The 13,484-nt window shown below is 44.6% G+C and overlaps 1 protein-coding gene across 3 annotated transcripts in view; it reads right to left on the bottom strand.

Moving 5' to 3' along the window:
• Positions 1 to 172: 172 nt before the first annotated feature.
• LOC115133973 (suppressor of tumorigenicity 7 protein homolog) overlaps positions 173 to 13,484 on the bottom strand; it is a 96,581-nt gene continuing 83,269 nt past the window's right edge. For 2 of the 3 annotated variants that reach the window (XM_029667443.2, XM_029667442.2), the window contains exons 12-15: positions 6,527 to 6,677; positions 4,729 to 4,821; positions 2,572 to 2,714; positions 173 to 277 (exon numbers count right to left, since the gene is read on the bottom strand). In XM_029667443.2, the coding sequence (XP_029523303.1) occupies positions 182 to 277; positions 2,572 to 2,714; positions 4,729 to 4,821; positions 6,527 to 6,677 (483 nt within the window). In that variant the 3' untranslated portion in view covers positions 173 to 181. The remainder of the gene's footprint in view (positions 278 to 2,571; positions 2,715 to 4,728; positions 4,822 to 6,526; positions 6,678 to 13,484) is intronic. The other variant, XM_029667444.2, reaches the window with a different exon arrangement.

Here is a 13,484-nt window from a genome sequence, read left to right as displayed (position 1 = left end):
TACAACAAAAAAAACGTTTTTTTTTTTTTACATGATTTGAAAACAAAATTGAACATATCAAATAAAGTCAAAACCGATTCAGAATGTTTCCCTTTTCTCTTCTCTTCCATCCTCTCTGTCCGTCTAATCCATGATCTTGGCACAAAGGGTGTGTCAGTCAGTCTGGTTCAGTCTAGTCCAGTCAGATGCGTGTGAGTTGGTGCCACAGACTGGATGGCAAGATGCTCTCCACTTTCTCCATGATGAAGTTCAGAGGAGCAAACAGGGTGCTAAGAAACTACATACAGAGAGACATGATGTTAGAACACACACGCCAATTCCTAGTGGAACCATTGCAACCAGATTTCTTCCTGAACATGTCCAGGTACTGTATGTAGATAGGTGCAACAGTTGAGAATGTACCCATCTTTACTGAAGCTCTGCGCATTTCAAGGTAGCTACTGTGGGTTGTCGTTGGCCTCAAATGATAGCTAGAGGACCATGATAGGAGCACCATAGCATGCCAGTTTAGGTACTGTGCTCAATGGGGCAGAACCAGAACTTGTCTACCAGGTATGTTGACTACTGACTGTGCTCTAACCCCTAAGAGTGGTAGTGGACTCTCTGTCAGCTCCCCATTCATCTCTCCTTCATCCTCCTCCCCTCTGATGTTATTTTGCTCCCTCTCTTTCTATTCACACCACCCTCGCTCTCATCCCTCTCTCTCCTCTCTGATGTGTTTTGGCAACATGCAGTGTGGGGGATAGGGGCTCCCTCAGAGGGATTGAGGGTGATGGAGGTTTGGCTTTGTCTGATGGCAGATAAAAGGCTGTCAGGGAGAGATGGAGAGAGGTGGAACAAGCACCTTGTTTACACGCTAAGAGGGAGAGAGGCCCTGTTCCAATGCTTTGAAGATGCACCTTTACTTCCTTCCGTCTTTGTTTGGGAGAAGCCACTGATCTGACATGATTCGATCATGTTTTCATCCATTCAATCACATTAGATCAGTGCTTACTTTAAGAAAGGGAGGAACTGTGCCTCTACCCTTGCATGTAAACCAGATGCTGATTAGTTTGTCTTTGAAGTATTGGAAGTGGATCAGAGTGTGTCTGATCATTCTGTCTCTTATTACGTATACCAGAATGTTTCTATTGGCAAGAACATACTCACCTTTACCATTAAGGCGAGAATGCAGGTTCTACCAACTAAATAAAACCTAGCACTCTGGTACCCTGCAAACCATGATCTGTTTTGTATCTCACATGATGTAATAAGAGTATATTGCAGATATTGTTAATGGTTTCTATTCATATAAGGACCAGTACATATGTAACCTTTATTTAACTAGGCAAGTTAGTTAAAAACAAATTCTTATTTTCAATGACGGCCTAGGAACAGTGGGTTAACTGCCTGTTCAGGGGCAGAACAACAGATTTGTATCTTGCCAGCTCGGGGATTCGATCTAGCAACCTTTCGGTTACTGGCCAAACGCTCTAACCACTAGGCTACCTGCCGCCTCACATATCTAGACATGACCGCCTCGTTGACCATATAGCTAGTGAGATGAAACAGGCAGTACCACCATCAGTGCATATTCAAACATTCTCGTCAGAGGAGGCTGATGAAGATGTGTTGTGTTTTCTTGTATACCAAATATGTCAGATATTGTTGTTGTGGAGGGAGGCCAGAAGGGGGTGCTACTTTGGAAGTAGGTTGCTTTGACACCTACATGAAGCATACCTTGGCTGCTAAGCCCCTTGTCAAGTGGAAACATAGGCTGACTGTACGTAGCCTTCAGATTGCAGGGCTACATAGGACAAAGGCAGAGCAGCTAGCGAGGTACTGCGCCGTTGTAGAGCTCATGGGCAGCCTAGCTTCATGGTGAAGGTGCTTTCTATGTCCAGATATCCGTGACCTTTGATATGTTTGAATCATTCTCGACTGTAATGTGATTTGTGGATTCAAATAAAGTATGTAAAGTGTGTGTCATCAGCACCCAACTAAAACAGGGCCAGAACAGAGCAGAACAGAGCAGAGCAGAACAGAGCAGAGCAGAGCAGAACAGAGCAGAGCAAGCCCCTGCCGAGGAGATGGTAGCTGCTGATAGAGTCACACCAGGAGCACAGCGATGAGCTCACACACATTCCAGGGGAGTGGCAGCACAGACAGCACAGGCCTGCGGAGGAAGTACGTCGAGGAGAATGCCCTCCACTGGTAGATAGGAGAGGGCCTGTGTAGGTTCTAGGGGTTGGATTCAATAGTTCTAAGCTGCATCCTTTACACATTTCCTTCCCTGCATCACCACTGATCCACAAGAACTTGTATTGATATAGGACCTTGCATCAACTTGTATAGAGCTTGCCTAGTCTCCTGTTATCCAGACTTCAGATAAAAGCAAATCTATGGTTGTTACAGTCAAAACAAAAATGGCTCAATGACAACCTCTGTACAGTTCAGAAGAACGCAACGAAATGAATGGCCACCTTATGAGGAATCTGAATGCAAATAACCTTATTGGGGATGGGGACTTGGCTTAGAAAGGGACCTGGTATGTGTGCACGAGTGTGAAAGCGACCGGTGCAGGAGACTCACCGCTTTAGCGAAGACTCCCATGAGCTCGGGGAACTGGTGTGTTAGCAGGGCCAGCATGGCGGTGAAGGAGCAGAGACCAGCCGTGAAAAGGATGAAGAACGGCAGCTCCTTCTTAGGATACACCGACACCTCATGAAACACTGCTTCCACATGAGAGAGAGCGCATCAACACACTGTACATACTTTATTCACACACACAGTATTATCTCATACCCCTGAACATTGACTCTGGTACTGGTATCCCGTGTACAGTGCATTCGGAAAGTATTCAGACCCCTTCAACTTTTTCCACATTTTGTTACGTTACAGCCTTATTCTATAATAGATTTAAAAAATAAAATTATTCTCAATCTACACACAATACCGCATAATGACAAAGCGAAAACAGGTTTAGACATTTTTGCAAATGTATCAATAAATAATATATATATATATTTAACCTCATTTACATAAGTACTCAGACCCTTTGCTATGAGACTCAAAATTGAGCTCAGGTGCATCCCGTTTCCATTGATCATCCTTGAGATGTTTCTACAACTTGATTAGACATGATTTGGAAAGGCACACATCTGTCTATATAAGGTCCCACAGTTGACAGTGCATATCAGAGTAAAAACCAAGCCATGAGGTTGAAGGAATTGTCCGTTGAGCTCCGAGACAGGATTGTGTCGAGGCACAGATCTGGGGAAGGGTACCAAAAAAATGTCTGGGGCATTGAAGATAGGGTAGCCTAGTGGTTAGAGTGTTGGACTAGTAACCGGAAGGTTGCAAGTTCAAACCCCCGAGCTGACAAGGTACAAATCTGTCATTCTGCCCCTGAGCAGACAGTTAACTCACTGTTCCTAGGCCGTCATTGAAAATAAGAATTTGTTCTTAACTGACTTAGTTAAATAAAGGTAAAAAAGAACAGTGGCCTCCATCATTCTTAAATGGAAGGAGTTTGGAACCACCAAGACTGGCCGCCCAGTCAAACTGAGCAATTGGGGGAGAAGGGCCTTGGTCAGGGAGGTGACCAAGAACCTGATGGTCACTCTGGCAGAGCTCCAGAGTTCCCCTGTGGAGATGGGAGAACCTTCCAGAAGGACAAAAATCTCTGCAGCACTCCACCAATCAGGCCTTTATGGTAGAGTGGCCAGACAGAAGTCACTTGTCAGTAACTTCTACTTAACCTGCCTTGAGTTTTCTTATGATGCTACCTGTATTTGACAGCTTGCCAAAAGGCACCTAAAGGACTCTCTGGTCTGATGAAACCATATTGAACTCTTTGGCCTGAATGCCAAGCGGCATGTCTAGAGGAAACCTGGCACCATCCCTACGGTGAAGCATGGCGGTGGCAGAATCATGCTGTGGGGATGTTTTTCAGTGGCAGGGACTGGGAGACTAAACAGGATGGAGGGAAAGATGAACAGAGCAAAGTACAGAGAGATCTTTGATGAAAACCTGCTTCAGAGAGCTCAGGACCTCAGACTGGGGTGAAGGTTCACCTTCCAACAGGACAACGACCCCAAGCCCACAGCCAAGACAACACAGGAGTGGCTTCGGGACAAGTCTCCGAATGTCCTTGAGTGGCCCAGCCAGAGCCCAGACTTGAACCCGATCGAACAGCTCTGAAAAGACCTGAAAATAGCTGTGCAGCGACGCTCCCCAACCAACCTGACAGAGCTTGAGGGGATAAGAAAACTAAGAAAACTCAAGGCTGTAATCAATGCCAACGGTGCTTCAACAAAGTACTGAATAAAGGGTGTGAATACTTATGTAAATGTGAGTTTATTTTTAATAACTTAACAAACATTTCTAAAACACTGTTTTTTCTTTGTCATTATGGGGTATTATGTGTAGATTAATGAGGGAACATTTTAGAATAACACTGTAATGTATCAAAATGTGGAAAAAGTGAAGGGTCTGAATACTTTCCCAATGCACTGTGGACAAGTTATTCACTGCCCTCATTGTGTATTACATTCCTTGTGTTATTATTTATTTATTCATTCCTATTCATTTGTTTCTATCTGCATTGTTGGGAAGGGCCGTCAGTAAGCATTTCACTGATAGTCTACACCTGATGTTTACCAAGCATGTAACAAAACACTGCTTCCACATGAGAAATACAGAAAGTCAACACACTGCACACACAGTTGAATCCAGAGCGTCTCTTACTTGGTAGCAGCTCTCTGTCTGCGGTCTCGGTGCAGATGGGATATGGGTAGAAGAGGTGTCCTTTCTCCAGAGGGTAGGGGATCATTCTAAAAGCTGGGGAGGAAAGAGGACACAGCAGTCAGAATAGGTTCAGTCAGGTACAAAGGTTTCATGTTCAGCTCAGAAGTGTAGTGCACCATTAGAAAACTCTGAAAATGTGTGTTGTACTCACTGCCCTCAAAATGTGTGTTGTACTCACTGCCCTCAAAATGTGTGTTGTATTCACTGCCCTCAAAATGTGTGTTGTACTCACTGCCCTCAAAATGTGTGTTGTACTCACTGCCCTCAAAATGTGTGTTGTACTCACTGCCCTCAAAATGTGTGTTGTACTCACTGCCCTCAAAATGTGTGCTGTACTCACTGCCCTCAAAATGTGTGCTGTACTCACTGCCCTCAAAATGTGTGTTGTACTCACTGCCCTCAAAATGTGTGTTGTACTCACTGCCCTCAAAATGTGTGCTGTACTCACTGCCCTCAAAATGTGTGCTGTACTCACTGCCCTCAAAATGTGTGCTGTACTCACTGCCCTCAAAATGTGTGTTGTACTCACTGCCCTCAAAATGTGTGCTGTACTCACTGCCCTCAAAATGTGTGTTGTACTCACTGCCCTCAAAATGTGTGTTGTACTCACTGCCCTCAAAATGTGTGTTGTACTCACTGCCCTCAAAATGTGTGCTGTACTCACTGCCCTCAAAATGTGTGTTGTACTCACTGCCATCAAAATGTGTGTTGTACTCACTGCCCTCAAAATGTGTTGTATTCACTGCCCTCAAAATGTGTGTTGTATTCACTGCCCTCAAAATGTGTGTTGTATTCACTGCCCTCAAAATGTGTGTTGTATTCACTGCCCTCAAAATGTGTGTTGTATTCACTGCCCTCAAAATGTGTGTTGTACTCACTGCCCTCAAAATGTGTGTTGTATTCACTGCCCTCAAAATGTGTGTTGTATTCACTGCCCTCAAAATGTGTGTTGTATTCACTGCCCTCAAAATGTGTGTTGTACTCACTGCCCTCAAAATGTGTGTTGTACTCACTGCCCTCAAAATGTGTGTTGTATTCACTGCCCTCAAAATCTGTGCTGTAGTCACTGCCCTCAAAATGTGTGTTGTATTCACTGCCCTCAAAATGTGTGTTGTATTCACTGCCCTCAAAATGTGTGTTGTACTCACTGCCCTCAAAATGTGTGTTGTATTCACTGCCCTCAAAATGTGTGTTGTATTCACTGCCCTCAAAATGTGTGTTGTATTCACTGCCCTCAAAATGTGTTGTATTCACTGCCCTCAAAATCTGTGCTGTAGTCACTGCCCTCAAAATGTGTGTTGTATTCACTGCCCTCAAAATGTGTGTTGTATTCACTGCCCTCAAAATGTGTGTTGTATTCACTGCCCTCAAAATGTGTGTTGTATTCACTGCCCTCAAAATGTGTGTTGTATTCACTGCCCTCAAAATGTGTGTTGTACTCACTGCCCTCAAAATGTGTGTTGTACTCACTGCCCTCAAAATGTGTGTTGTACTCACTGCCCTCAAAATGTGTGTTGTACTCACTGCCCTCAAAATGTGTGCTGTACTCACTGCCCTCAAAATGTGTGTTGTACTCACTGCCCTCAAAATGTGTATTGTACTCACTGCCCTCAAAATGTGTGTTGTACTCACTGCCCTCAAAATGTGGGCAAGTGTGTGTTACAGAGTAAAGGCAATGTGTAACACAATGAAGTTATGGCGTATGAGGTAAAGCGGATGTTGTGTGTGTGTTACGCACTGCCCTCCCAGGTACAGTGGAGCAGGTTAAGGGCCCCCTCCACCCTCTTCCAGTGCTGCAGGTGAAAGAAGGCGTATGCTATGGCCTCACTGTCCCCTCGCTTCAGAATGTGCTCTGGAGGCAGTATTACACTTTTCATTTCTAACAGGTACTGTGGAAGACAGAGAGAGAGTCCGTAAGTACAATATAAAATGGACAACAGAAACATACTTTTTAATGCAACTTTATACCAGTTCTTACAACCAGGAGAACGTCGATCAGCATTCAAGTAGCACCATTATAAGCGTCGTAGTAGTAGTAGTAGTAGTAGTAGTAGTGTGACGACCCTCCCACTCTGTCTGCCGTATTCTGTCTTTGTTCTTGTTTCCTTATTAGGATGCCGGTGGGCGGAGTTGGGAGGGTCGTCAGCTACATGGGAAACACCTGGGCCAGGTGTCTCCCAGGATAAATAGACCTCTTCCACATTCATGGAGGAGACTCTCTCCATGCAGACACCTTTGTAGATTGTGTTGTGGTTCTTGGTGGCCTTTTGTTTGTTTGCTTTGGCACCTTTCATCACCCTGCATTATCACATTCATGCATGCAAAACACTCACTTACACTACTGATTACTGATTACACACACCATTGTATATTATACTTAGTTACTTATTTAATAAATATATATTTTGCTACGCCTTATCTCCACGTTGTCTCCCTTTGTTACGGGCTTTGAGCCGGTTCGTGACAGTAGTAGTGGTTAGTGGTAGTAGTAGTGGTAGTAGTGGTTAGTGGTAGTAGTAGTAGTAATAGTGCTACAGTAGTAGTAGTAGTAGTAGAAGTAATAGTGCTACAGTAGTAGTAGTAGTAGTAGTAGAAGTAATAGTGCTACAGTAGTAGTAGTAATAGTAGTAATAGTGCTACAGTAGTAGTAGTAGTAGTAATAGTAATACAGTAATAGTGCTACAGTAGTAGTAGTAGTAGTAGTAGTAGTAGTGGTGCTGTAGTAGTAGTAGTAGTAGTGCTACAGTAGTAGTAGTGCTACAGGAGTAGTAGTAGTAGTGCTACAGGAGTAGTAGTAGTAGTAGTAGTGGTTAGTGGTAGTAGTGCTACAGGAGTAGTAGTAGTAGTGCTACAGGAGTAGTAGTAGTAGTAATAGTAGTGCTACAGGAGTAGTAGTAGTAGTAGTAGTAGTAGTAGTGGTTAGTGGTGATGCATTAGTAGTAGTAGTAGTGGTTAGTGGTGCTGCATTAGTAGTAGTAGTAGTAGTAGTAGTGGTTAGTGGTGCTGCAGTAGTAGTAGTAGTAGTGGTTAGTGGTGCTGCAGTAGTAGTAGTAGTAGTGCTGCATTAGTAGTAGTAGTAGTGGTTAGTGGTGCTGCATTATTATTATTAGTAGTAGTAGTAGTAGTAGTAGTAGTAGTAGTAGTAGTTAGTGGTGCTGCAGTAGTAGTAGTAGTGGGTAGTGGTGCTGCAGTAGTGCTACAGTAGTAGTAAAGTACTTAAGTAGTAGTAAAGTACTTACTACTTAAGTAGTACTTTCAAGTATTTTTACTTAAGTAATTTTTGGGGGAATCTGTACTTAACTATTTCTATTTTTGACAACTTTTACTTCAATACATTCCGAAAGACAATAATGTACTTTTAACTCCATACATTTTCCCTGACACCCAGAAGTACTCGTTACATTATTAATGCTTAGCAGGAGAGGTAAATGGTCTAATTTACACACTTCTCAAGATAAAATCCCTGGTCATCCTACTGCCTCTGATCTGGTGGACTCACTAAACACATGCTTCATTTCTAAATGATATCTGAGAATTGGAGTGTATCCGCTTCTACATTTTATGCTTCTCTCTGGTTTGCTTAATATACAGAATTATAAGTGACTTATACTTTTAGACTTTTACTCAAATAGGATTTTACTGTGTGACTTTCACTTTTACTTGAGAAATGTTCTATTAAGGCATCTTTACTTTCACTCAAGTATGACAATTGGGTACTTTTTCCCCACTGGCTGCAGTAGTAGTTGTTAGTGGTGCTACAGTAGTAGTAGTAGTAGCAGCAGTGCTACAGTAGTAGTTGTTAGTGGTGCTACAGTAGTAGTAGTAGTAGTAGTAGCAGCAGTGCTACAGTAGTAGCAGCAGTGCTACAGTAGTAGTTGTTAGTGGTGCTACAGTAGTAGTAGTAGTAGTAGCAGCAGTGCTACAGTAGTAGTTGTTAGTGGTGCTACAGTAGTAGTAGTAGTAGCAGTAGTGCTACAGTAGTAGTTGTTAGTGGTGCTACAGTAGTAGTAGTAGTAGTAGCAGCAGTGCTACAGTAGTAGTTGTTAGTGGTGCTACAGTAGTAGTAGTAGTAGCAGCAGTCTTACAGTAGTAGTTGTTAGTGTTGCTACAGTAGTAGTAGTAGTAGCAGCAGTGCTACAGTAGTAGTTGTTAGTGGTGCTACAGTAGTAGTAGTAGTAGCAGCAGTGCTACAGTAGTAGTAGTAGTAGCAGCAGTGCTACAGTAGTAGTAGTAGTAGCAGCAGTGCTACAGTAGTAGTAGTAGTAGTAGTAATGGGTTCTACAGTAGTAGTTGTTAGTAGTGCTACAGTAGTAGTAGTAGTAGTAGCAGCGCTACAGTAGTATTTGTAGTAGAGGTCGACTATAGTAATAGTAGTAGTGCTATGGAAGTAGTAGTAGTAGTTATGGGTTCTGTAGGAGTAGTAGTAGGAGTAGTAGTAACGGGTTCTACAGTAGTAGTAGTAGTAGTAGTAATGGGTTCTACAGTAGTACTAATAGTAGTAGCAGTAGTAGTAACGGGTTCTACAGTAGTAGTAGTAGTAGGTTCTACAGTAGTAGTAATAGTAGTGGATTCTACAGTAGGAGTCGTCCTCGTCGTAGTGGTGCTACAGTAGTAGTAGTAGTAGTAGTAGTAGTAATGGGTTCTACAGTAGGAGTCGTCGTAGTGGTGCTACAGTAGTAGTAGTAGTAGTAGTAGTAGTAATGGGTTCTACAGTAGGAGTCGTCGTCATCGTAGTGGTGCTACAGTAGTAGTAGTAGTAGTAGTAGTAGTAGTAGTAACGGGTTCTACAGTAGGAGTCGTCGTGGTGGTGCTACAGTAGGAGTCGTCGTGGTGGTGCTACAGTAGTAGTAGTAGTAGTAACGGGTTTTACAGTAGGAGTCGTCGTCATAGTGGTGCTACAGTAGTAGTAGTAGTAGTAGTAGTAGTAGTAACAGGTTCTACAGTAGGAGTCGTTGTCGTAGTGGTGCTACAGTAGTAGTAGTAGTAGTAGTAGTAACGGGTTCTACAGTAGGAGTCGTCGTGGTGGTGCTACAGTAGGAGTCGTCGTGGTGGTGCTACAGTAGTAGTAGTAGTAGTAGTAGTAACGGGTTTTACAGTAGGAGTCGTCGTCATAGTGGTGCTACAGTAGTAGTAGTAGTAGTAGTAGTAGTAACAGGTTCTACAGTAGGAGTCGTTGTCGTAGTGGTGCTACAGTAGTAGTAGTAGTAGTAGTAGTAACGGGTTCTACAGTAGGAGTCGTCGTGGTGGTGCTACAGTAGGAGTCGTCGTGGTGGTGCTACAGTAGTAGTAGTAGTAGTAGTAGTAACGGGTTCTACAGTAGTAGTAGTAGTAGTAGTAGTAGTAGGTTCTACAGTAGCAGTAATAGTAATGGGTTCTACAGTAGGAGTCGTCGTCGTCATAGTGGTTCTACAGTAGTAGTAGTAGTAGTAGTAGTAATGGGTTCTACAGTAGGAGTCGTCGTAGTGGTGCTACAGTAGTAGTAGTAGTAGTAGTAATGGGTTCTACAGTAGGAGTCGTCGTAGTGGTGCTACAGTAGTAGTAGTAGTAGTAGTAGTAATGGGTTCTACAGTAGGAGTCGTCGTCATCGTAGTGGTGCTACAGTAGTAGTAGTAGTAGTAGTAGTAGTAGTAATAATGGGTTCTACAGTAGGAGTCGTCGTCGTCGTGGTGCTACAGTAGTAGTAGTAGTAACGGGTTCTATAGTAGGAGTCGTCGTCATAGTGGTGCTACAGTAGTAGTAGTAGTAATGGGTTCTACAGTAGGAGTCGTCGTCATAGTGGTGCTACAGTAGTAGTAGTAGTAGTAACGGGTTCTACAGTAGGAGTCGTTGTCATAGTGGTGCTACAGTAGTAGTAGTAGTGGTAGTAGTAGTAGTAGTAGTAACAGGTTCTACAGTAGGAGTTCCTGAGGACGGCTCACCTCTCACAGTTCTGGGCGACTTTAACCTCCCCACGTCTACCTTTGACTCATTCCTCTCTGCCTCCTTCTTTCCACTCCTCTCCTCTTTTGACCTCACCCTCTCACCTTCCCCCCCTACTCACAAGGCAGGAAATACGCTCGACCTCATCTTTACTAGATGCTGTTCTTCCACTAACCTCATTTTTTTATTTTTTTATTTCACCTTTATTTAACCAGGTAGGCTAGTTGAGAACAAGTTCTCATTTGCAACTGCGACCTGGCCAAGATAAAGCATAGCAGTGTGAACAGACAACACAGAGTTACACATGGAGTAAGCAATTAACAAGTCAATAACACAGTAGAAAAAAAAATGGGCAGTCTATATACAATGTGTGCAAAAGGCATGAGGTAGGCGAATAATACAATTTTGCAGATTAACACTGGGGTGATAAATGATCAGATGGTCATGTACAGGTAGAGATATTGGTGTGCAAAAGAGCAGAAAGGTAAATAAATAAATAAAATAAAAAAACAGTATAAAAACAGTATGGGGATGAGGTAGGTGAAAATGGGTGGGCTATTTACCAATAGACTATGTACAGCTGCAGCGATCGGTTAGCTGCTCGGATAGCTGATGTTTGAAGTTGGTGAGGGAGATAAAAGTCTCCAACTTCAGATATTTTTGCAGTTCATTCCAGTCACAGGCAGCAGAGTACTGGAACGAGAGGCGGCCAAATGAGGTGTTGGCTTTAGGGATGATCAGTGAGATACACCTGCTGGAGCGTGTGCTACGGATGGGTGTTGCCATCGTGACCAGTGAACTGAGATAAGGCGGAGCTTTACCTAGCATGGACTTGTAGATGACCTGGAGCCAGTGGGTCTGGCGACGAATATGTAGCGAGGGCCAGCCGACTAGAGCATACAAGTCGCAGTGGTGGGTGGTATAAGGTGCTTTGGTGACAAAACGGATGGCACTATGATAGACTGCATCCAGTTTGCTGAGTAGAGTGTTGGAAGCCATTTTGTAGATGACATCGCCGAAATCGAGGATCGGTAGGATAGTCAGTTTTACTAGGGTAAGCTTGGCGGCGTGAGTGAAGGAGGCTTTGTTGCGGAATAGAAAGCCGACTCTTGATTTGATTTTCGATTGGAGATGTTTGATGAGTCTGGAAGGAGAGTTTGCAGTCTAGCCAGACACCTAGGTACTTATAGATGTCCACATATTCAAGGTCGGAACCATCCAGGGTGGTGATGCTAGTCGGGCATGCGGGTGCAGGCAGCGATCGGTTGAAAAGCATGCATTTGGTTTTACTCGTTTAAGAGCAGTTGGAGGCCACGGAAGGAGTGCTGTATGGCATTGAAGCTCGTTTGGAGGTTAGATAGCACAGTGTCCAATGACGGGCCGAAAGTATATAGAATGGTGTCGTCTGCGTAGAGGTGGATCAGGGAATCGCCCGCAGCAAGAGCAACATCATTGATATATACAGAGAAAAGAGTCGGCCCGAGAATTGAACCCTGTGGCACCCCATAGAGACTGCCAGAGGACCGGACAGCATGCCCTCCGATTTGACACACTGAACTCTGTCTGCAAAGTAATTGGTGAACCAGGCAAGGCAGTCATCCGAGAAACCGAGGCTATTGAGTCTGCCGATAAGAATATGGTGATTGACAGAGTCGAAAGCCTTGGCGAGGTCGATGAAGACGGCTGCACAGTACTGTCTTTTATCGATGGCGGTTATGATATCGTTTAGTACCTTGAGCGTGGCTGAGGTGCACCCGTGACCGGCTCGGAAACCAGATTGCACAGCGGAGAAGGTACGGTGGGATTCGAGATGGTCAGTGACCTGTTTGTTGACTTGGCTTTCGAAGACCTTAGATAGGCAGGGCAGGATGGATATAGGTCTATAGCAGTTTGGGTCCAGGGTGTCTCCCTTTGAAGAGGGGGATGACTGCGGCAGCTTTCCAATCCTTGGGGATCTCAGACGATATGAAAGAGAGGTTGAACAGGCTGGTAATAGGGGTTGCGACAATGGCGGCAGATAGTTTCAGAAATAGAGGGTCCAGATTGTCAAGCCCAGCTGATTTGTACGGGTCTAGGTTTTGCAGCTCTTTCAGAACATCTGCTATCTGGATTTGGGTAAAGGAGAACCTGGAGAGGCTTGGGCGAGGAGCTGCGGGGGGGGGCGGAGCTGTTGGCCGAGGTTGGAGTAGCCAGGCGGAAGGCATGGCCAGCCGTTGAGAAGTGCTTATTGAAGCTTTCGATAATCGTGGATTTATCGGTGGAGACCGTGTTACCTAGCCTCAGTGCAGTGGGCAGCTGGGAGGAGGTACTCTTGTTCTCCATGGACTTCACAGTGTCCCAGAACTTTTTGGAGTTGGAGCTACAGGATGCAAACTTCTGCCTGGATGCAACTCCCCTCCAAGTCTCCGACCACTACCTTGTATCCTTTTCCCTCTCGCTCTCATCCAACACCTCCCACACTGCCCCTACTCGGATGGTATCACGCCGTCCCAACCTTCGCTCTCTCTCCCCCGCTACTCTCTCCTCTTCCATCCTATCATCTCTTCCCTCTGCTCAAACCTTCTCCAACCTATCTCCTGATTCTGCCTCCTCAACCCTCCTCTCCTCCCTTTCTGCATCCTTTGACTCTCTATGTCCCCTATCCTCCAGGCCGGCTCGGTCCTCCCCTCCCGCTCCGTGGCTCGACGACTCATTGCGAGCTCACAGAACAGGGCTCCGGGCAGCCGAGCGGAAATGGAGGAAAACCCGCCTCCCTGCGGACCTGACATCCTTTCACT

Source organism: Oncorhynchus nerka, linkage group LG9a (assembly GCF_034236695.1).
Source record: "Oncorhynchus nerka isolate Pitt River linkage group LG9a, Oner_Uvic_2.0, whole genome shotgun sequence".
NCBI classification, from domain to species: Eukaryota; Metazoa; Chordata; class Actinopteri; order Salmoniformes; family Salmonidae; genus Oncorhynchus; species Oncorhynchus nerka.
This window is presented reverse-complemented; position numbering and strand designations above follow the sequence as displayed.